The sequence below is a fragment of the Myxine glutinosa genome, chromosome 3, assembly GCF_964187855.1.
Source record: "Myxine glutinosa chromosome 3, kmMyxGlut1.1, whole genome shotgun sequence".
Classification (NCBI taxonomy): Eukaryota; Metazoa; Chordata; class Myxini; order Myxiniformes; family Myxinidae; genus Myxine; species Myxine glutinosa.
Window position 1 is genome coordinate 193,106,969 of NC_136263.1, and position 23,116 is coordinate 193,130,084.

General features: G+C 48.0%; 3 protein-coding genes across 13 annotated transcripts in view; 2 read left to right on the forward strand and 1 right to left on the reverse strand.

Moving 5' to 3' along the window:
* The window catches only part of LOC137422929 (guanine nucleotide exchange factor for Rab-3A), a 45,771-nt gene extending 44,537 nt beyond the window's left edge, over positions 1-1,234 (forward strand). For 3 of the 5 annotated variants that reach the window (XM_078774915.1, XM_078774916.1, XM_078774917.1), the window contains exons 10-11: positions 11-77; positions 434-1,234. In XM_078774915.1, the coding sequence (XP_078631041.1) occupies positions 11-77; positions 434-513 (147 nt within the window). In that variant the 3' untranslated portion in view covers positions 514-1,234. The remainder of the gene's footprint in view (positions 1-10; positions 78-433) is intronic. The other 2 variants (XM_078774918.1, XM_078774919.1) reach the window with 1 other exon arrangement.
* A 277-nt stretch (positions 1,235-1,511) lies between these two features.
* Positions 1,512-4,717, reverse strand: TMEM258 (transmembrane protein 258). The gene is made up of 3 exons (XM_068109606.2): positions 4,582-4,717; positions 1,979-2,088; positions 1,512-1,757 (listed from the first exon to the last, which is right to left on the reverse strand). The coding sequence occupies exons 1-3, from the start codon at positions 4,582-4,584 to the stop codon at positions 1,631-1,633; spliced, it is 240 nt and encodes a 79-aa protein (XP_067965707.1). The 5' UTR covers positions 4,585-4,717; the 3' UTR covers positions 1,512-1,630.
* Positions 4,718-5,738: 1,021 nt separating this feature from the next.
* NCDN (neurochondrin) lies at positions 5,739-22,486 on the forward strand. Of its 7 annotated transcripts, XM_078774920.1 has the most exons (9): positions 6,165-6,204; positions 6,348-6,416; positions 7,955-8,108; positions 8,971-9,100; positions 11,313-12,323; positions 12,891-13,126; positions 13,283-13,510; positions 16,707-16,849; positions 21,929-22,486. In XM_078774920.1, the coding sequence occupies exons 3-9, from the start codon at positions 8,077-8,079 to the stop codon at positions 22,327-22,329; spliced, it is 2,181 nt and encodes a 726-aa protein (XP_078631046.1). In that variant the 5' UTR covers positions 6,165-6,204; positions 6,348-6,416; positions 7,955-8,076; the 3' UTR covers positions 22,330-22,486. The 7 variants fall into 7 exon arrangements, with proteins under 7 accessions (XP_067965697.2, XP_067965700.2, XP_067965694.2 ...); XM_068109596.2 differs by lacking the exon at positions 8,971-9,100 and having other exon boundaries at positions 5,739-6,204; XM_068109593.2 differs by lacking the exon at positions 6,348-6,416 and having other exon boundaries at positions 6,147-6,204.
* Positions 22,487-23,116: the final 630 nt, after the last annotated feature.

The window sequence follows — 23,116 nt, forward strand, 5'->3', positions numbered from 1 at the left end:
ATTGTTTCAGATCACTGCTGTCTGTAACTTCTTCACCTACATCCGCTACATACAGAACGGGCTCGTGAAACAAGATGGTGAGTTTAAGAGGTTCTCTTTTGGCCATCCACTACATCATTGGAATGTTTACGAAGCGTAGTTTTCACGTCGATCAACCTTCACATCATCCGGCATATCACGGGACACTTGGCGTAGCAAATTACATTTTATCGAAACGCTCAGTGCAGTATTCCCCATACTCCAAATTGATCACTGTTCTGTGGAATTGTATAATAATAGAGTAACCTTTGTACATCCCGGCATTGTCGGGTTAGGACGAGCAACTTGGGCCCACTCTACCACCAACCCACCAGAGCAGCAGCTTGCTGGAAGTTATTTTTGTTTGGATGAGACATTTGGATCGTGCATCATAACCTCATTAAAACTGTGTTAGTGGAACAGATGTTCTGTGAAGTTGTGAAGCTGAGGTACGAAATGTCTCGAGCCAAGTTGGGGTTCTGGAAGGATCCGTGAGAACAGCGAGATGGCCTCGGACGAACCGTCTCGGACGATCTCCCGACCGTCAACCGCACCAAAACCCGCGTGACAATCGCAGCGGATCGCTTCCGACGGCATCTTGGTGACACCGGCGCTGGTGATGAACATTTTCATTTGTGCATTACCGCATTACTACCCGTGAGGAATTGCGTGGGGGGACGGGAGGGGGGAAATATTCCATTTCCCACGCGGCCATTGTCGTTTTTGAGAACCGGACCACTTGGAGCCAGAAATGTAAAAATAATAATCGTGAAGGTTCCATTCAAAGTCCGTGAATGAGTTGTTGGTTGCGTACAAGGTAACTCGGCCGCCATTCGCTCAAACAAGAAACAAAGCAATTTGCAGTTCGTCGTCGTGGCCTCGGATATCGTTCGTTTCCGCCCCGTTTTGATGGCGGGGTAAGATGTCTGGGACTTTTGTCTGGGTTTCCCAACGTCTGGGATTTTTCTACAAACCATAATTCCACCGTACGACGAGCGCAAGACAACCTATGGGTGCAATTTATGCTTTTGACTTTGTTTGATTGTTGGACATTTCTCGGCGGTTGCACTTCCTTTGCATTTTTTATCTTGAATGATCATTTTGCCTTTATCTATGCAAAAGTGCCATCGATTCCGTACGTACTGCATCGAGGAAATGTATTACGATTGCACTGTACACAGATCGTGAGAATACGTTTATTAAAACTATAATACGAGTCGTCTCCTCAAGGTAATCCTCAATCTCAAATGAAAACCGCGTCGCAACGTAGTCGGTCACGAGACCATTCACCGAATGTTTATTGTCATGCAGCGATTACATTTTTCTTTCGCGCCGTCATCCACGACACAATCACAATTGAGGAAATTTAATGTCGGACACTGAACTTGTTGATAAGCAAACTTTTCCCGATCGTCCGAGCACGTTTAAATTTACAGGTGTGAGATTAACTCCAATTATAGGGGGGGCTCGTAATGCTTAACCTTCCCCCTCCCCCCCCGCCCCCCCTGAGATTTTTTTTTTTTTGCCCAGGCCATTATTCGATTACAGTAAATATGAAAAAGCAACCTGCAGGTTCCACAAGGTACCCCTTTCACACCTGTAGAACTACAGGCTACACGTATATGCCAACCCAAAGTAACAGGAAGAGAACCCCAAAGCCCATGAAAAGGGAAGCCACGATCGAGATTAGCAGTTCCTTGTAGATGTCTCGAGTGTATTTGGTCGATGTGACCTCGTACCTGGGGAGGGGTACACGTTAAGGATCGCTCAGATGGAAAAGTCTCCTGAACTCCGAGAGGGAAGGAACCGCACGTGAGTTTGTGTTCAAGTATTTAATTTTGCACGGTCACCTTTGGGAGAGGAAGGTCGGGACGATCACCTATCGAGATGGACATTGACCTGTTTTTGGTTAAAAGGGGGGAATCTGCCAGTTGCACATAACCTTGGAGCAGAAGGATACACGAAGAACCAGGCGGTGAAGAAGATTCCTATTGCCAGAAGCACCACAGTGAGGTGAGGAAACACTGCGGGGTTAATGGGGCACGTGTACCTGCTCATGGACTCCAACTCCTGCAAAGCACAGTAAAGGGTAATCGTAACCTCTTTACAAAAAACACCGACAGTCATATGGGGCAAAGGTGATCATGAAACACCTTAGTCCATTTAATTCATACCAACACACCTGGTTCACTTCTGCACCCATTTATCCCCAAAGAGGGGGGGGGGGCTCAGATAAACAACTTTGCACAACATGGCACCCAACCACAAAACCCTCACTATCAAACGCCGCAACTTTCATCCCTTCCCCATAAACCCCCACCTCTTGCTGCCAAAACCCCTAGATTTAAACCCTCACTGCTTACCCCCAAACCCAAAACCCTCGCTGCTTAACCCCACCCCCGACAACCCTCGCTGCTTACCCCCACCCCCCACAACCCTCGCTGCTTACCCCCCCCCCCCCCACAACCCTCGCTGCTTATCCCTACCCCTTCCCCCACAACCCTCGCTGCTTACCCCCACAACCCTCGCTGCTTACCCCCACAACCCTCGCTGCTTACCCCCCCCCCACAACCCTCACTGCTTACCCCCACAACCGTCGCTGCTTACCCCCACCCCCACAACCGTCGCTGCTTACCCCCACCCCCACAACCGTCGCTGCTTACCCCCACCCCCCCCACAACCCTCGCTGCTTACCCCCCCCAGCCCTCGCTGCTTACCCCCACCCCCAAAACCCTCTGCTTAACCCCACCCCCCACAACCCTCGCTGCTTACCCCCACCCCCCACAACCCTCGCTGCTTACCCCACCCCCCACAACCCTCGCTGCTTACCCCCACCCCCCACAACCCTCGCTGCTTACCCCCACCCCCCACAACCCTCGCTGCTTACCCCCACCCCCCACAACCCTCGCTGCTTACCCCCACCCCCCACAACCCTCGCTGCTTACCCCCACCCCCCACAACCCTCGCTGCTTATCCCTACCCCTTCCCCCACAACCCTCGCTGCTTATCCCTACCCCTTCCCCCACAACCCTCGCTGCTTACCCCCACAACCCTCGCTGCTTACCCCCACAACCCTCGCTGCTTACCCCCACCCCCACAACCCTCGCTGCTTACCCCCACCCCCCCCACAACCCTCGCTGCTTACCCCCACCCCCCCCCCCCACAACCCTCGCTGCTTACCCCCCCCCCCAGCCCTCGCTGCTTACCCCCACCCCACCCCCCGCTGCTTACCCCCACCCCACCCCCCGCTGCTTACCCCCACCCCCACAACCCTCGCTGCTTACCCCCACCCCCCCACAACCCTCGCTGCTTACCCCCACCCCCCCACAACCCTCGCTGCTTACCCCCCCCCCCCACAACCCTCGCTGCTTACCCCCACAACCCTCGCTGCTTGCCCCCCCCCCCCACCACAACCCTCGCCGCGCTGCTTACCTACACAACCGTCGCTGCTTACCCCCACAACCGTCGCTGCTTACCCCCACCCCCCCCCACAACCCTTGCTGCTTACCCCCCCCCCCCACAACCCTTGCTGCTTACCCCCCCCCCACAACCCTCGCTGCTTACCCCCCCCACAACCCTCGCTGCTTACCCCCCCCCCCACAACCCTCGCTGCTTACCCCCCCCACAAGCCTCGCTGCTTACCCCCCCCGAACAACCCTCGCTGCTTACCCCCCCCACAACCCTCGCTGCTTACCCCCCCCACAACCCTCGCTGCTTACCCCCCCCCCACAACCCTCGCTGCTTACCCCCCCCCACAACCCTCGCTGCTTACCCCCCCCCCCCCAACCCTCGCTGCTTACCCCCACCTCCCCCCCCACAACCCTCACTGCTTACCCCCCCCCCCCACAACCCTCGCTGCTTACCCCCCCCCACAACCCTCGCTGCTTACCCCCCCCCCAACCCTCACTGCTTACCCCCCCCCCAACCCTCGCTGCTTACCCCCCCCCCAACCCTCGCTGCTTACCCACCCCCCCACAACCCTCACTGCTTACCCCCCCTACAACCCTCACTGCTTACCCCCCCTCACTGCTTACCCCCCCCTCACTGCTTACCCCCCCCCACAACCCTCACTGCTTACCCCCCCTCACTGCTTACCCCCCTCACTGCTTACCCCCCCTCACTGCTTACCCCCTCCTCACTGCTTACCCCCCCTCACTACTTACCCCCCCTCACTGCTTACCCCCCCTCACTGCTTACCCCCCCTCACTGCTTACCCCCCCTCACTGCTTACCCCCCCTCCTCACTGCTTACCCCCCCCTCACTGCTTACCCCCCCTCACTGCTTACCCCCCCCTCACCGCTTACCCCCCCCCCCCCCACCACCACATCCCTTGCTGCTTACCCCCCACAACCCTCGCTGCTTACCCCCACCTCACACCCCCCCCCCCCCAACCCTCGTTGCTTACCCCCACCCCCAATAGCTTGCTTTAAATCTACGTGCTCAGCTAGTCCAGAAACATTTGTTCAACAACCACAGTTCCTGCTTCTCAAACTTGCCAGCACCCGACTACCTTTACTAATTAAATATGAACGATTATAGCTGGGGAAACGATCCACGTCTTACCATTTCTGTACCGAATGGACAAACACGTCAACCGAGGTCCGAGAACGCAGAGAATCCTCTCGACCAATGAGAACGGTCGATGTTCATGAGTGTCTTTTAGAAGAGCAACTTCGCATTGGATGTTGTATCATCCAATCCAATAGACAAAGGGCTTTGACGCACATATGGACGTAGGGAGGTGTAGCTGATAGAGGACGTAGGGTGGTGAAGCTGGTAGCGGACGTAGGGAGGTGTAGCTGATAGAGGACGTAGGGAGGTGTAGCTGGTAGAGAACGTAGGGTGGTGTAGCAGGTAGCGGACGTAGGGTGGTGTAGCCGGTAGCGGACGTAGAGAGGTGTAGCTGATAGAGGACGTAGGGAGGTGTAGCTGGTAGAGAACGTAGGGTGGTGTAGCAGGTAGCGGACGTAGGGTGGTGTAGCCGGTAGCGGACGTAGAGAGGTGTAGCTGGTAGAGGACGTAGGGTGGTGTAGCCGGTAGCGGACGTAGGGTGGTGTAGCCGGTAGCGGACGTAGAGAGGTGTATCTGGTAGAGGACGTAGGGTGGTGTAGCCGGTAGCGGACGTAGGGTGGTGTAGCTGATAGAGGACGTAGGGTGGTGAAGCTGGTAGCGGACGTAGGGAGGTGTAGCTGATAGAGGACGTAGGGAGGTGTAGCTGGTAGAGAACGTAGGGTGGTGTAGCAGGTAGCGGACGTAGGGTGGTGTAGCCGGTAGCGGACGTAGAGAGGTGTAGCTGGTAGAGGACGTAGGGTGGTGTAGCCGGTAGCGGACGTAGGGTGGTGTAGCCGGTAGCGGACGTAGAGAGGTGTATCTGGTAGAGGACGTAGGGTGGTGTAGCCGGTAGCGGACGTAGGGTGGTGTAGCCGGTAGCGGACGTAGGGTGGTGTAGCCGGTAGCGGACGTAGGGTGGTGTAGCCGGTAGCGGACGTAGGGTGGTGTAGCCGGTAGCGGACGTAGGGTGGTGTAGCCGGTAGCGGACGTAGGGAGGCGTAGTGGACGATGGTTCCACAAGTGGTGTAGTTTTTATATAAAATTCTGTACCTTCATTTGTGTTGCCTTCCCTCAAATGGAAACCTTTCACGTGTCTTCCAAACACAGAAAGAGGAAATAAAATGAAATTTGTAAAAAACAAAAAAACTAACAAAAAAAACTTGGTCCCCACTTGGGCCACGTGGCACATCCTGTCTGTGCCTTTTTTGCACCTGCTTCCCCCTTCACTTAACCTTCGTTTATTTATGAATATGAGGAGGATCGCGCAGGGTGAGGTCAGGGACATCCTCAGGGTGTTTTCTTTCGGGAGATGGAGGGGAGGTAAGGGAGGATCAATAAACACAGCACATTCACCACATAGGTGTACGCAGGTTGCTCAACCAGACTTTCCACTGAACCTGATCCCTGGCATTATCATTTCTAAGATTATTTTGGTGTTGAATTGCGATTGGGTCAAATTTGTATATTTTATAACACGGACGTTAAAGATCCCACGGCGTCTTTCGCGAAGAGTCGGCGAGCTATCGCCGGTAAACGGCAATGAGGATTAAAACAACAACAACAACCGCAGAATGTGGCTATGACGCGTTGGGGTACGTCATTTCCGGAAATGGATTCCCACGTGCAGGGTTTATGGTGTGTTTTTCTTTACTTGCAGCATATTTAGATTGTGATTTTAATAATTATGTTTATTTGACTCGAATATTGTTTAACGTCATAATTGGTGTAATATCCGGAGCTTAGCAGTTGATTGGTCGAATGAAACTCGGTGTTTGCAGTTCGTTCACTTGGGAGGGTTCGAGACTTCGAGACTCGAGTTCAGTCGGTGGCCGGGGGAGGGAGAAGAGGTCTCGATGGTTGGGGGGGTCCACCAAGTTTTGTCCGAATCCGGCCATATTACGTTTTGAGATATCGTGCACACAAACAGACAAACAGACAAACAAACAGATAAACACGAATGAAAACATAACCTCTGTCCACCTTCGGTAGCTGAGGTAATGAAACCAGGTGCCATCTCTAGTGCAGATTGGAAGATCTACAGGATTACCTTTACTTCCATGGACATGATAATTTACGGGGAGAGAGAGAATATGAAGTCGGTTTGTGTAGGGGGGGAAGGAATGTGGTAAAGGGGAAACGTGGGTGGATTGTGGTTGTTACGGCAAAAAGGGGGAGGTGTGGTGGTGAAGAGTGCAGTCGGTTGTGGTGAAGGGTAGAGTCGGTGGTGGAGTTGGTGGTGGTAAAGGTTGGAGTCGGTGGTGGTGAAGGGTAGAGTCGGTGGTGGAGTTGGTGGTGGTGAAGGGTAGAGTCGGTGGTGGAGTTGGTGGTGGTGAAGGGTAGAGTTGGTGGTGGTGAAGGGTAGAGTTGGTGGTGGTGAAGGGTAGAGTTGGTGGTGGTAAAGGTTGGAGTCGGTGGTGGTGAAGGGTAGAGTCGGTGGTGGAGTTGGTGGTGGTAAAGGTTGGAGTCGGTGGTGGTGAAGGGTAGAGTTGGTGGTGGTGAAGGGTAGAGTTGGTGGTGGTGAAGGGTGCAGTCGGTGGTGGTGAAGGGTGGAGTCGGTGGTGGTGAAGGGTGGAGTCGGTGGTGGTGAAGGGTAGAGTCGGTGGTGGTGAAGGGTAGAGTCGGTGGTGGTGAAGGGTAGAGTCGGTGGTGGTGAAGGGTAGAGTCTGTGGTGGTGAAGGTGTAGAGTCGATGGTGGTGAAGGGTAGAGTCGGTGGTGGTGAAGGGTGGAGTCGGTGGTGGTGAAGGGTGGAGTCGGTGGTGGTGAAGGGTGGAGTCGATGGTGGTGGTGAAGGGTGGAGTCGGTGGTGGTGGTGAAGGGTGGAGTCGGTGGTGGTGGTGGTGGTGAAGGGTGGAGTCGGTGGTGGTGGTGAAGGGTGCAGTCGGTGGTGGTGGTGGTGAAGGGTGCAGTCGGTGGTGGTGGTGGTGAAGGGTGCAGTCGGTGGTGGTGGTGAAGGGTGCAGTCGGTGGTGGTGGTGAAGGGTGCAGTTGGTGGTGGTAGTGGTGAAGGGTGCAGTCGGTGGTGGTGGTGAAGGGTGCAGTTGGTGGTGGTGGTGGTCGTGGTGGTGGTGAAGGGTGCAGTCGGTGGTGGTGGTGAAGGGTGCAGTCGGTGGTGGTGGTGAAGGGTGCAGTCGGTGGTGGTGGTGAAGGGTGCAGTCGGTGGTGGTGGTGAAGGGAGCATTGGTGGTGGTGGTGGTGAACGGTGCCCTCGGTGGTGGTGGTGGTGAACGGTGCCCTCGGTGGTGGTTTTGGGTGTAGTTTACATTGTTTTTGTATCGTACTGTAATTATGGTTTATTGAGTTTATGGTCGAAACTATTAAAAGTAAAAATAAAAACCCTTTGTGGTGTTTATTGCAATGATTGACATGATGTTGTTTCCTCACATAGAGGTATTCTGTAAAAAGACGAAGACCCTGCTGGTGTAGTTGAAATCATGGCCCTTGCGCAAGGTGTTCAGAGCGTCCCGCCAACTCTCGAACGGTGCTTGAAACTTTTAAAAGAACCGAAGAATGACAGCGAGCAGTTTGCTTTGCTTCTTCTGGTGAGTTTTCATTTCCCTCTAAGAGCCAAAGTGCCATTGATAAACCGCTTCCTCCTCTCTACCTCGTTATACCTCATATCAAGTGGAACCTCTCTGGTGACTTTTATCTTGAGATCTATGTTAATGAGTTATTGTGTGTACTAGATCTGCCGTTAATGATCACCATTTATTCCCCCAAATATTGCATAATGGAGTATATATATCTATCTATAATTCCATTAATCTCTGTGTGTATGTGTGTGTGTATGTGTGTGTGTGTGTATGCGACAACGATTTCTCGACAACTACCGGTCCGATATACTTGAAACTTGCCAGGTATATTGCTGGGGACCCGAGGATGTGCCTTTTCAAGGTTTGAAATTAATCGGACAAGTACTTACCGAGCTATGGCGATTTAGCCGTTCGCCGTTCGCTTTGGCTTTGCGAATGGACCGAACCATTGCATGTAAATAGAGGGGGGGGTTCTACCGTACTCGCAAGCCGTTCGCTTTGGACCAAACCATTTCATGTAAATAGAGGGGGGGGATTGTCACCGTACTCGCAAGCCGTTCGCTTTGGCTTTGCGAATGGACCAAACCATTTCATGTAAATAGAGGGGGGGGATTGTCACCGTACTCGCAAGCCGTTCGCTTTGGCTTTGCGAATGGACCAAACCATTTCATGTAAATAGAGGGGGGGGGGGATATAATTTTAGATATATATATAGTACGGGCATGCCCTAGTATATATAATACAGCAATACCCCGGCCTACGTCATAAATTGGTTCCATAAGCCGTGACGTAACTCGGTTTTTGACGTAAACCGGGCGTATTGCCTTAAAATGCCGGATGTTGATGGCTTCCTCCGATGTTGCATCGACAGCCTGACGAAGAGTGCGGCGGAGATAGTAGCGCTTAAAAAGCGCTATCACACCCTGGTCCATAGGCTGGATGAGCGATGTGGTGTTGGGTGGCAAGTACACCACCTTCACATTGGGGTCGAAATCACCGAGGTTAGTTGGATGGCCAGGTGCATTGTCCAAAATCAGCAGCAATTTAAATTGAATTTTATTCTCTCGACAATAGCTCTTGACAGCCGGGATGAAATGATTGATGATCCATTCTTCAAAAATTATGACGGTTACCCATGCCTTCATATTATTCATCCAAATGACGGGAAGAGACGCCTTCGGGATGTTCTTAAGTGCCCGGGGGTTCGCCGCATGATACACCAAGAGCGGCTTCAGCTTGAAGTCGCCGGTGCAATTACCCCCAAGCATTAGCATTAGCCGCTCCTTCGTGACTTTGTAGCCTGGCATGGTCTTCTCCTCCTTCGAGATAAAGGATCTGTCAGGCATCCTCTTCCAAAAAAGGCCCGTTTCGTCGACGTTGAAGATCTGCTCGGGCAAGAATCCCTCATCCTCAATGATCTTCTTCAATGTGGCAGGAAATTCCTCGGCGGCTACGGTGTCGGCAGCTGCGGCTTCGCCCTGAATCTTGACGTTGTGCAAGCTGAAGCGCCGTTTAAAGTGTGCAAACCATCCAGAGCTTGCAACGAAGGTTGTGTCCTTATCCTCCGGGTACTACTTCATAAGATCCTGGAAGTGGAACAAAGACTTCGCCTTGTCCTGTATCAGCAGCTGGCTCGTTGGTATGCGTTCATGGGTCTGGCATTCGATCCACAACGAAAGGAGTCTCTCCATCTCGTCGAAAATCTGACCCCTCTTCACATTCATGACGGCAGTCTTCGCCGACGGCGCTTTTTCAGTGACGTATGCGAGAATACGTTCCCTATCATGAATGATGGTCGATACCGTCGACCGTGGCAGCCCTAAGGCATGCGCTATCACCGACACTTTTTCACCTTTTTCATACCTTTTAATAAGATTTAACTTATCTTCCATCGTAACCACATTACGCTTGGAAACACTAGCACTATCCTTCTTAGGATCCATGGCTAACACAGACACAGTAAAGGAATAATCACAAAAATAACAGCAAAAGGCAAAGCAAGCACGCGACCGCAGCACAGGACAAAATGCATATGGCGTCGCCTTTGTTTTGAATGAGAACCAGCAGCTACGCGTACGTATACTGTACGTACATTTAAAAAATATTTTTAATGTGCTTTTTATTGTATTTTAAATTGTTTTTTAGCTTCTTTTATTGTTAATTTTTATGTACTATTTTATTTATTTTAAATATATTTTTAAGGAAAAATTAATTTTTTTCACGTCCTCCTATTATGATGTAGGAGTGATAAAGTCGCACATAATGACGTTCGCTGAACTGAAATTTACTCTGGAAGAGTGGCGTAAAGTCGGATTTGACGTAGGTCGAAATGGCGTAAAACGGGGTATTGCTGTATAGAAAACTTTCCCTTTTTTGGGTGGTGTATAGGCAATAGAGCGATGCCTCACATGCTCCCGGAAGTTTACGTTTTGGTAAACGTTGCTAAAAGGTTTGGCATGACAATTGTGAATATGACAGGTTCGACGATGTGTTCTGCCTGAGCTGCATGAAACTCAAAATGCCAGTGGGTGGAGTCAGCCTTCCTACTTATGACGCCGTCGTGGGAGGAGTCAGGCCAGCTGTCCAACCAATGGGCGGAAAGAGCAAAACAGACGGACAGAAAATTGCCGCTACTTTAATATATCAATGATAAATGAAGAAATATAAAATTATAATTTGCAGAACAATTAGAATTTCACAGGTGGGTTTGACATGGCGCCAGGAGATGTTTAACACGTGATGTTGTTTATCATCAGACCATGAACTAACTAATGCAATCATTGCTCGTGTTTTCTATATTATATTTATTTATATAAATTAATTTTAATAATTTAATTAATTTTAATAATTATTAATATTTAATTATCTTAATTATTAATATTTTAATTAATTTTAATATATAATTTTAATATTATATATTTTGATTTAATTATTTATTTATTGATAGTGTATTTATATATTTTATCCATCCCTAAATGCTATCTATCCCCTCTATCTTTATCTTTTATGTACTACTATTTTCGCGGCCTAATCATTTACCCCACGCTATCTCTGAGAGGGAAGACGTTGTTTATATGTTTGAAGACGTTGTTTACAGGGACTGCGTTGTTTGTGTGTTGGTTGTGTTTTATGGGGGTTGTGTTATGTTTTTTTTTGTGTTCAGCACCTCCAGGGTTGACGACACATGTACTAACGTTTGTTGTCTTTGCCCAGATAACAAAATTGGTACGCGCTGAAGACACAGACACGCAGACGAGGAGGAGGATATTCGATGCAATTGGCTTCACCTTTTTGAACCGCCTTTTGTCAACGTCGTGTGTTCAGGAAGGATGTTCTCAGGAAATGTACCGTGGACTGGCACTGACGCTGCTCGCTTGTTTCTGCACAGACCCCGATCTCTCTCTCCATCCGCAAGTCACAAACAAGATTCCCGTGTTTTGCGACGTCCTTTGTTCGGACTCTGCCCTCGCTGATGAAACCGATGCGACCACTCGAACCTCCACGGTGAACGACGCGTGCCAGTGCGTAAAAGCATTGTGTGACTCGGCCGAAGGACGGAGGCACTTGGTTATGAAAGGCGCAATCCCGCTGCTGTGCACGGCCATTTTGAAGAGGAGGATGGCAATTCGTGAATGCGAGGACATCCTTCGCTGTTTGTTGGACGATATACCAGAAAAGTGTTGGAAAAGGAATGAAGACTGCTTACTGAGCACATTAGAATCGTTAAGCTTGTGGTTCTGCGAATGCGAAGATGCCGGCAAGTTTGAAGTTTGTGAAGTCCTGGTTAGTTTATTGCCGCCGCGAGAAGTGTTCGAAAAACAAAAAGATCCCCGCAGTTTCTGCGGAAACATTTACTCCGGACTCTCTGCCGTTCTGCACAGCCGATTGGGAGACTCACACAGGGAGTCGGCAATGAAACTTGCATCTCGAATGCTCGTCCTCTACGACGTGGCATGGATTGTGGAAGCAAACGAGTCCGTGAAGATGAAGTTTCTCTCTCTGATAGTTAACCTCGCTTGCATTGAGGTTCGCATGCATCTTGAGGACAGGGATATGCAAGCTGTCTTGGACAAACGGCACGCTCTTTTGTCCTCGTACAGCATCCTGGAAATTGCCATCACACTTCTTGCTGCCACGGAATTTGAAACGGTCCAAAGCTGGTGCGTTCAAGTGCTCCTCGTAATGCAAGAAGCCTTTTTGGCAATCGTTCATTTTCTTAAGCAGGTACGTTCAAAACGAGGCCTTACAATTTGATGCCTCGCATATTTATTTATTGTATGAGAGTTGGAGCATGGAAGGTTAAAGGTGGTTATTTGTTTTTAATAAAATACCTAATCCAACCATGTATTACAATTATTGCGAGAGATGTACGCCCCCACACTTACGACCCCTCCCAAACATACGGCTACCCTCATACAACACTAATCTGTACACACATCTCCATTCATGATATGTGGAACAGACTCCTGGCTGTTGTCTCATACCCTTTCCGCTATTCCTTCAAGAGTGCTGCTCATCGTCACCTTTTGCTTTCTTCCATACTCACTGCTGCCCTACTCTACTCTCGCCGACGCCCCTCTTCCCCTTTTCTATTCCACCATTCATTTGTTGTCTACTTGCCCCTTTGACCCTCAATCAATCTTGCTGCCCTCTGTTGTTTCGGTCGTCCATGGGCCTAGATTTCTAGACACGAAAACAAAGTGTATGCTTGTGGGTGATGTGCGAGAGCCCTACTTCATGGTTTCTCAGACAGTAACAAACCAATCGACAAAAATACATGAATATTTTCAGGAGGGAGAACAACAAATGGCTGAGCCATTTATCTTTGCCTCTGTGCGAGTCCTTGCCGCGTGGATGGCCGAGGAAAGTTGCGTCCTGCAGCGCGACGTTCTTACCATCATACCGTTTCTCGTGCGCTACAGCCGCCGCCTCCACAATGGGGGATTTGAGGCAGATAGTCTCACCTCCAAGATGGCGGGTCTGACCTTTTCTCCGTCAGAGCTCGCACCATCAATGGATGTACTCAGGTGGGTTATTTTAACGGTTAATTGAACGACGTCGTATTTGCACGTGTTGAGGCTTCTCGTGCCTCGTATGTTTTTGCATTTTTAAATGATTGAGTGCTCAGCAGTGTGCATAATATAGTTGAGTCAAAACATCCTTTTGCTTCTCATTCTTGCCAGGCTTCTGTTACCTGGATTTTGTCACCTGTCTGCGGAAGAGGATTCTCGGAAGGCTCTGATTCAGAACGAGATGCACGTTCTCCTAAAGGACTACCTCAAGAAGCACTTGGAAATGTCAAGTTCTTTGCTTCTTGATAACGTCGAAAAGAGAGACCAATGGGAAACGTCCCTGGGCTGCTTGTGCGGGATCCTCCTCAACCTGGTTGTTAGTGAGGTTGAGTTAGTAAGGTGTGTTCACTGCATTAAAACTGAAACAATATTTTGATTCACCCCTTGTAAGTTGTCATCCCCGGGGGACATTATGTAAAACACGAGTGGGGCATGCCGTATAATACAAGCAGCTTCCTACCTGCAGATATAATAAATATAACCTTTATATATTTGGTGAAGTGGATTGTGCTCATATTCTGCAAGCAGCAAAGTGAATCAAGAATGAGTGATCAGGATGATTCCTTTAACACTTTACAGCGATCGTATTACCTCCACCACCGAAGGTGGACACGGGTTATGTATTTACTCCTGTTTGTCCGTCTGCGAGCAGGCTACCTGAAAAAGTTAGACAGATTTTGACGAAAACTGGTGGACAGGTTTGGTGTGTGATAAGGACTAATTGATTAGATTTTGGTGAAGATCTGGATCTGGATCCGATATTTTTTATTATAATTTTTAAGTAATTAATTCACAATTGAGAGATGGGGCAAAAAACCATAAATAGCATGATATTTGAAAACTTGGACTGATTCGGATGAAACTTGGTGGATGAGTTGGGTCGGTGACAAGAACGAGTCGATTCGATTTTGGTTCGGGTCCAGATGCAGATCCGGCCTATTGGATACAAGACGTAAACTGCTCAGCCTGGCGGAGGTATGCTCTCTGCCGAGTGCCGTTCCAGTTTTTGTAAACATTGTCAAAAGTTATGAAATAAAAAATTAATTTTCATACCACCTGGTTGCTAAGCAATGCTAATTGATACTGAGTTTACTATCCAAAGTCGAAGAAAAATGTTTATGGGTGGAATTTGTAACCGAAAGGTGAAAACAAATAGTCGTTGCCATATTATTGTGGCTGTTCTCACCTTGCACATTGTTGATAACAGTCACTTAAAGTTATCATCAGGTTAAGTTAGCATATTTCCTTTTTGATACAGTACATTCAGAAAGTATTCAGACCCCTTCACTTTTTTCACATTTTGTTATATTGCAGCCTTCTGCTGAAATCGTTTAAATTCATTTTTTCCCTCATCAATCTACACTCAATACCCCATGATGACAAAGAGAAAACAGGATTTTAGAACGTTTTGTAAGTTTATTAAAAAGAAAAAACTGAAATATCACATTGCCATAAGTATTCATACCCTTTGCTATGACACTCGAAATTTAGCTCAGGTGCCTCCCATTTCTCTTGATCATCTTTGAGATGTTTCTGCACCTTGATTGGAGTCCACCTGTGGTAAATTCAATTGATTGGACATGATTTGGAAAGGCACACACCTGTCGATATAAGGCTCACATCTGACAATGCATATCAGAGCAAAAACCAAGCCATGAGGTCGAAGGAACTGCCTGCAGAGCTCAGAGACAGGATTGTGTCGAGGCACAGATCTGGGGAAGCCTACAAAAAAAAAACCTCTGCTGCATTGAGGGTTCCCAAGAGCACAGTGGCCTCCATAATTCTTAAATGGAAGAAGTTCGGAACAACCAGGACTCTTCCTAGAGCTGGCCGCCCGGCCAAACTGACCAATCGGGGAGAAGGGCCTTGGTAAGGGAGGTGACCAAGAACCCGATGGTCACTCTGGCTGAGCTCCAGAGATCCTGTGTGGAGATGGGAGAACCTTCCAGAAGGACAACCATCACTGCAACACTGCACCGATCTGGGCTTTATGGGAGAGTGGCCAGACGGAAGCCTCTCCTCAGTGAAATACACATGAAAGCCCACAGTATCTTGTTTCTCACATTCTGAGAGTCCTTCAGGTGCTTTTTTTGCAAACTCCAAGCGGGCTTTCATGTGTCTTTCACCGAGGAGAGGCTTCCGTCTGACCACTCTGCCATAAAGCCCAGATCGGTGCAGTGTTGCAGTGATGGTTGTCCTTCTGGAAGGTTCTCCCATCTCCACACAGGATCTCTGGAGCTCAGCCAGAGTGACCATCGGGTTCTTGGTCACCTCCCTTACCAAGGCCCTTCTCCCCGATTGGTCAGTTTGGCCGGGCGGCCAGCTCTAGGAAGAGTCCTGGTTGTTCCGAACTTCTTCCATTTAAGAATTATGGAGGCCACTGTGCTCTTGGGAACCCTCAATGCAGCAGAGGTTTTTTTTTTGTAGGCTTCCCCAGATCTGTGCCTCGACACAATCCTGTCTCTGAGCTCTGCAGGCAGTTCCTTCGACCTCATGGCTTGGTTTTTGCTCTGATATGCATTGTCAGATGTGAGCCTTATATCGACAGGTGTGTGCCTTTCCAAATCATGTCCAATCAATTGAATTTACCACAGGTGGACTCCAATCAAGGTGTAGAAACATCTCAAAGATGATCAAGAGAAATGGGAGGCACCTGAGCTAAATTTCAAGTGTCATAGCAAAGGGTATGAATACTTACGTCAATGTGATATTTCAGTTTTTTCTGTTTAATAAACTTACAAAACTTTCTAAAATCCTGTTTTCTCTTTGTCATTATGGGGTATTGAGTGTAGATTGATGAGGGAAAAAATGAATTTAAACGATTTCAGCAGAAGGCTGCAATATAACAAAATGTGAAAAAAGTGAAGGGGTCTGAATACTTTCTGAATGCACTGTACATTGATTTATTTTCCTTTCGTAACAATTGTGTAATAGATTGCTAGAGGGATATGGATTCTGTCTAGTCTGGGTTCAACTCCCGACCAGACTATAAACACAGTACGGTATATCAGTCTTTTGCCACACTTTCAGGAGATGGTGTTATGAAGAACGTATGCTTGTTTGATTGTTTATAACTTCCTACCACTGCACACCGTCTGTATGTGACAAAACCCCACAGCTAGGAACTTCTCTAATCGTACCGCCATAAAACCGAGAAACACCAGCTCCCTTGAGGAGCGATCGTGCCCGTGCAAGATCACAAGACCACATGTCATGACATTGTCTCTGGTCACGTGACCTCTGTGAGCAAAAGTGACGTTCCAGCGGCTGACATTTGTTTATGGATATTTTCATTTATGGACATTTTTAGGATTCATCTTTCCTGGAAACTTGACTGAGTTACATCAGTATGCAAAACTTCAACTTTTTAACCCACCAAGAAAGTACTAAAGATTTGCATCAGTGAGTTAGTGGTTAGAAAGAACTATATGTATTGAAGGCCACACTGGTGAGGGAGGTAAAAGCAAGTTTTTAACAGCTGTGGCATGCTCAGGAGTTCTGAAATGAAAGGCTCCTCGTTCTTCATGTGTTGCAGAAAAGATGACATGTTTGAACGCTTGCTCGAGGTCCTTATCAAGCATTTTCCGACCTTCATCCGTTGTGGTCATTTCATGGTCCTCAGAGCAAACCTCACAGCTTTGGGCCTCATGTTGAGTCGAGTCCTAGCAGGAAGTCCACGTATGTATCTTGATATCTTTTTCTTGTTGTTTGGTTTGTCCGTTCATGTTATTGTTTTTTTTTTTGTTACCACGATAACTTGTGAACCACTGAAGGGATTTCAACCAAACTTGGCATAATTGTGGACTGAAATACAAAGATGAACTATTTTGATCTTGGGTTCCAAGGGTCAAGGGTCTTGTGCCCTTTGAAAGTCACTTTGCAGACCCTAACACAAATTGGATACATCTTATATTGTCTCTCTTCTACTTATCTCTTTTCTCTCAGGTTCTCTCTCTCATGTGACCTTTCATTCTTCTTGTTGCCTTTAATTGAGATCAAACTTACCAGGTAGATGTGAACCCACTGTTAACGCATGCATGGTGCATTTCCATTGTCATCAAATTCTATTTTCTAGTTAGTTTTTGATGTTATTTGAGACTTGTGGAATAGCTAACAGAAGATGAGAGGTTTGCGGACAAGTGGTGGAAAAGGGAGAGATGAGATTTAGGATTTTTTTATTTAGGTCGGGTGGATTAGAACAGGATTATGAGTGGGGATTGACGAAAGCATGATATGCCGTGAAAGAGAAGAAAGTAAACTTTGTAAATCATAATTATATCTGCATTTGATTTACAAAATGGATGGCACACTTCTCGCTACTCCAGAAACTAAGTTCTGCGGATCAGAAGAAGTGTCTACCGGTTGTTCCTGTTATTTAATTGTCGAGCGTTTGTGCATCCATTCCTGCACCAGTCGGTCCGATATACACCAACACACAACATGCATTTTAAGGCCATGTTCCCTGCTAGAGCGGGGGTTAGCCTTGCGGTCCCCATGACAATCTTCTCCATTTTGCCCTATTTTCTGCATCTCTCCTTGTTAACCCCCTTGCCCGCATTTCTTCTTCCACCATCTTTAGCCAAGTCTTTCTCGGTCTTCCCCGTCCTCTACTTCCTTCTACATTAACTTCCATCACTCTTCTCAACCAGTCACTTTCATCCTTCCTCAATACATGACCAAACCATCTCAACCTGTTCCTCTTCACAGCATCAATCACAGGCAATATTCCCATCATCTTTCGCAATTCATCATTTGTCTTCCTCTCTCTCAACGATACTCCGCACATCCATCGAACCATTCGCATTTCCACCCTTTCCAGCCTTCGTTGCTGCTCTACGTTCATTACCCATGTCTCGCTCCCATAAATCATAACACTTCTCACACATGCAGCATACACCTTTCCCTTCAGTTTCAGCGACACTCTCCTCCTCATCAGCACGCCACTCAGTTCCCGAAACTTCTTCCATGCACATCTCACTCGAGCAACCGTTGCCGAGTCTGATCCACCTTCTCCATTCAGCATGTCTCCGAGGTAGCAAAATGTTTTCACACCTTCCAGCTTCACGCCGTCTCCAAGATCCAACTCAACATTTCCTCCATCTGCAGCTCCCTCTGTGCACACCTTACATTTGAATGTAGCTGCCACACTGGTTAATGACCCTCTCAGACCACTACATTTTTGATGAACCCACTCAGCACACATTGTACATTGAATGGAGTTCACTCCGACACCCTTCCTGCACACAGCACACGGCCACTTCCCAGTTCTTTCCACCTCACCACATGCTTTACCACTTGCCATCACCTTTGTCTTTCCGATATTCACCTTCAGACCTTTTGTCTCCATACATTCCTTCCACTTGTTCATCTTTTCCTTCAGTCCATCCATACTTTCCGCAATCAACACCAGATCATCTGCATACAACAACTCCCACGGTAAACCCTCCTTTACGGTCTGAGCCAGCACCTCCATCACAGCTACAAATAGTAGTGGACTTAGTACCGACCCCTGATGCACTCCCACCTTCACCTCAAACTCACCACTGTTCCCGTCCTTCGTCCTTACAGCTGTGCGTGCTCTTTTGTACATTGCCATCACTACTCTGATCAACCATTCCTCCACTCCTAACTTCCTCAATGCCCATGTCAATACTTTGCGTGGAACCCTATCGAATGCTTTCTCCAGATCAACAAACCCAAAAAACAACTTCTTCCTCTTATCCATGTACTTCTCCTGCAACTGCCTCACAATGAAAAGCGCATCTGTCGTTCCTCTTCCTGGCATAAATCCAAACTGCATTTCGTCGATCTTCACTTTCTTCCTTATCCTCCTCTCCAACACCCTTTCCAATACCTTCATTCCATGCTCCAATAACTTTATCGCTCGGTACGAGCCACACTCCAGAGGGTCACCTTTCCCCTTGTATGGAGGGACGAGGGTACTCAGTTCCCAATCCACTGGAATGCGGCCTTCTTTCACCACCAGATTACAGATCTCGGTCATTCTCTTCACACCCCAACTTCCTGCTGCCTTCAACATATCTCCCACAACTCCCGTCGGCCCTCCCGCTTTTCCACTCTTCATTGCTTTTATCGCTTCCTCAACTTCCTTCTCAGTTATCTTCTCTGCCGGTCCTAAAACTGGGTTACTCTCTATGTTGCCATCCCATTCATTCTCTGTATTCAACAGCATTTCCATATTTCTTTTCCATCTTCCTTTAATTCCATCTGGGTCGACAACGATTTGTCCCACTTCATCCTTCAAGCAACTCACCCCCATCACATCACACCTCTCTTTCGCTATCTGCTTTGCAATCCTGAATACTGCTTTCTGACCCTCTTCCGAATCCAAGCGTTCTCCGAACATTTTCCTACATGCCTCCTGCGCCTTTGCTACCTCTTTCTTTGCAGCCTTCCTGGCTGCCTTATAACTTTCGTGCTCTGCTGTTTCTGCTCCCGTACCCTTCGCCTTCTGCCACTCTTTGAACTTCTTCCTCTTCTCGTCAATCCTCTTTCCAACCTCAACATCCCACCACCATGTTTCCGATTGCCTCGGTGGTCCTTTTGTCCATCCACATACCTCACCAACGGCTCCCAACAGACTAGCTTTCATTGACATCCAACCACTTTCAAGCTCAACTACATCATCCTCTACCCTACTCAGCCTCTCTTTTAATGCCTCCCTTACTGTCACCTCTTTCAACCTCCACACCTTCATTCTCGGTTGGTACTTCACCCGCCGAGCTCTCCTCGCACCTTTCACCCTTATGTCGCAGACAACCAAGTGGTGCTGTGAAACAGCCTCCTCCCCCGGGATCACCTTTGTGTCCCGGAGGTGCCCCCTATCTCGCCGACGCACCATCAGGTAGTCAACGGTTGTCGTCGACCCACCTGACGTGTATGTAACAAGCTTATTGTCCTCTTTCTGGAACTGAGTATTACAAATCAACAAATCAGCTCCATCAGCAAACTCCAAAATCCTTTCACCTTCTCCATTTCTCACACCATATCCGTAACCCCCATGAACTCCCTCAAAACCATCCATACTCCTTCCCACATGTCCATTCAGGTCTCCTCCCACCACAACAACTTCCTCATCTTTCACGTTTTCCATCAGCTTCTCTATCGCACACCAGAACTTGTCCTTCTCTTCATCGCTTCGACCAACCTGCGGAGCATATCCCGAGATGACGTTCACCAAGAGCTTTCCAATCATCATTTTCACCATCATCAACCTATCACTCACTCTAGTCACACTCACCACACTGTCTACAAACTCCTCAGAAAACAGGACACCAACACCATTCACGCCCTCCAGGCACCCTTGCCACACAAACTTGTATTTCTGTCCCTGCCTACCCTTCACCATTCTCACACCACTTCCCTTCCATCTCGTCTCTTGCACACAACATATGTCCACTCTTCTTCTGACCAATACTTCCACCACTTCTCCTGATCTCCCTGTCATTGTCCCCACATTCCATGTCCCAAACCTCAGAAACCGATCTCCACTTCGGGCTGCACCCTGCCCATATGTACTTGTGATTGTCATGGTTCTCTTTTTGAGGCAATGTTTTTTATGGCCGGATGCCCTTCCTGACGATATGCCTTTGTATATCCGCGTTACCATCTTTTTCTGTTCATGACATACTTACTGCACACCTTCCATATTATCCCTCTCTCTGCCTTACTTTATACAATTATTTTTAATTAATAAGCACATGAATCCCTTTTGGTTCTTAATATCCTGATCACTCGCAACGTCTATATACTCCCGATCTTGATCATTTTCCCTGTGAGCATCTTCATGTCTCACATTTTCTCCAGGACTCCTCCCTCAAATCTATGCACAGGGTAAATGGCAATGGCTTCATTCCTCGTGAGGCCTTTGTGTTTAACCATCACTTTTACCCCGTGCACCTAGTGCAAAGCGGGGGGAGTAAGCAATTGGTTCACCCTGTCTGTGTGTCTGTCAGTCTGATTGGGAACTTCGATTGGATTATATATTTTGAACACGACAACAAAAATTGCTTTTTTTGCACTTCCAATGACCTCCAGTTTAACAGCACTTTGGCAAAATTATGATGTGTCAACCAACGAAATTTTCCGCTCGCTCTCTCAGGGTTGGGGAGCATTGAGATCCAGATAATATAGCAGCGTCCAACGATTACTTCGTCCAAAAAATCTGTTTGTTTAGTGCATTTTTTTCTCAAATATCGTTCCAAAATCGTCAGTTTCTCCGTGAAGTGGCAGCAGGTTCAGCTCTGGACTGTTCCGTTTGTCCCATGGGTTTCGTATGATTACCATCACACCTGTTATTTAAAGTTCGCGGACAAAGATAACATAGATCGTGCTCAGAAAGGCAAAGCAAGAGTTGAAAAGACCCTTCCCATGTCCTTGTTCTTAAGACTGGACGAGGTAAGGTTTTCCATGAACTCTAGTCACCTTTGACTAGGCTCGTCTTTTCGTCTGAATCTTTTTTTCTTTTTACATTAATTTATCGGATTTCCCCGACTTGTTCAGATAGCGCTCCTGTTACTGGACCATGCAACTTCGGAATATTTGCTTTCAAATGGAATTGACCTTTGCTTTTCCAAACACCCATATGATCTGGCTTTATTTTTTGAAATGAACCCGATGACAGGATAGAGTTTGGAATTCTGATATCCTGAGATATTAAGTAACCAATGGAGTAATGTCGGAATGGTTAGTGAGAAGATGTGTGTCCAAATATTATCAAAACCCCATTTCCTGCAGTTCTTTCAGACCCGGGGTCCCGAGACTTCTTCCGTGCGTGCATCCATCACCTGTCGGAGGCCTACCGGTTTGAAGATGTGCATAAGGATGGGACTACGCTCACCATCTCTGCAAAGTACCGGCCCGTGTGGCCAGAAATCTCGGACCTGTGGCTCCTGGCAGTGCAAGCACTGTCCGAGTGCTTTGACAAACTGCCTGGGCTCGCCCTGCTCGTGCTGGAGTGCGGATGGCTGGAGCACGTATGCAGTCTACTCACCGCTGGATGCCCAGCAGTGATAAATGCCGAGGTCGTGCACGTTCTGCAGTCACTGCTTGTTGAGGCGGAACACCACAGTGAGGAATGTCGGGAATACATGAACAACAATGACACAGTGCTAAGGTGCATGTCACGAGTACCATAACCACGGTACTCTACATTGCCAGAGTCAGGTGTGGGGTATACTGTACCATGAAGGTTGGTGGTTGTACATTTTGCAATAACCTGTATGAAAGTGTAAAACCAACAACATGAACAGAAATTGGAACATTTGTGAAAATAAAAAATGTTGCAAAGAAACAGCTTTAGTGTGTTGGTATAGAAACAGAAGGAATATAAATAAAAGCTCAAACAAAGCAGGAACAGTAACAATTGGGGATGAAACCAACAGGACGGGAGAGGTGGGAAAACAATCTGGAAAGAAAGGTGTCGGCTTGGAAAGGGTTAATAAGGAGAGAAAAGAAAATCACCACAAGTATGGATGGCAGATGACCTGAGATTGTGGTGAACAGCCATCTTGAAACCCTGAAGCTCCGAGCCCAAGGATGAGATTGAACAGTGAGGAAATCGGTTCCACAGGTGAGTGGAGGTGAGCAGAAAGCCTGAATTTTGGTAGTTTCACCAGAGGTGTGTTACGAACAGACCATGTGCACCTTGCAGAAACTTGGGTAGAAAGGGTGAGGTAGGGAATTCTAATGATTTTGAGTGCCTAGATTTCCATGCGGTCCCTCGGGCGACGAGGCTTGCTTCGAGCTCTCCACGGTATCGAAGTTTGAGTGTTTTCCCATTCGTGTCTTTGTCGGGTTTCCGCTGGTTGTTTTGTTGTGTGTGTGTTGTTGTGTGTTTCTGTTTAGTTTGGGTTTTGTGGTTGTTGCGGATTTGTGTGTGATTGGTCGTTTTTTTTTTATTCGCGCGTCGTGCACGGCCTGGTC

Coding starts and splice junctions, on each gene's coding strand:
- TMEM258 (XM_068109606.2), bottom strand. Junction 1,758..1,978: donor TTCACCGCCTGGTTCTTCGT/GTATCCTTCTGC, acceptor ACCCCTCCCCAG/GTACGAGGTCACATCGACCA.
- NCDN (XM_068109593.2), top strand. CDS start 8,077: ATGACAGCGAGCAGTTTGCTTTGCTTCTTCTG. Junction 8,109..8,970: donor AGTTTGCTTTGCTTCTTCTG/GTGAGTTTTCAT, acceptor TTGCATCGACAG/CCTGACGAAGAGTGCGGCGG. Junction 12,324..12,890: donor TCGTTCATTTTCTTAAGCAG/GTACGTTCAAAA, acceptor GAATATTTTCAG/GAGGGAGAACAACAAATGGC.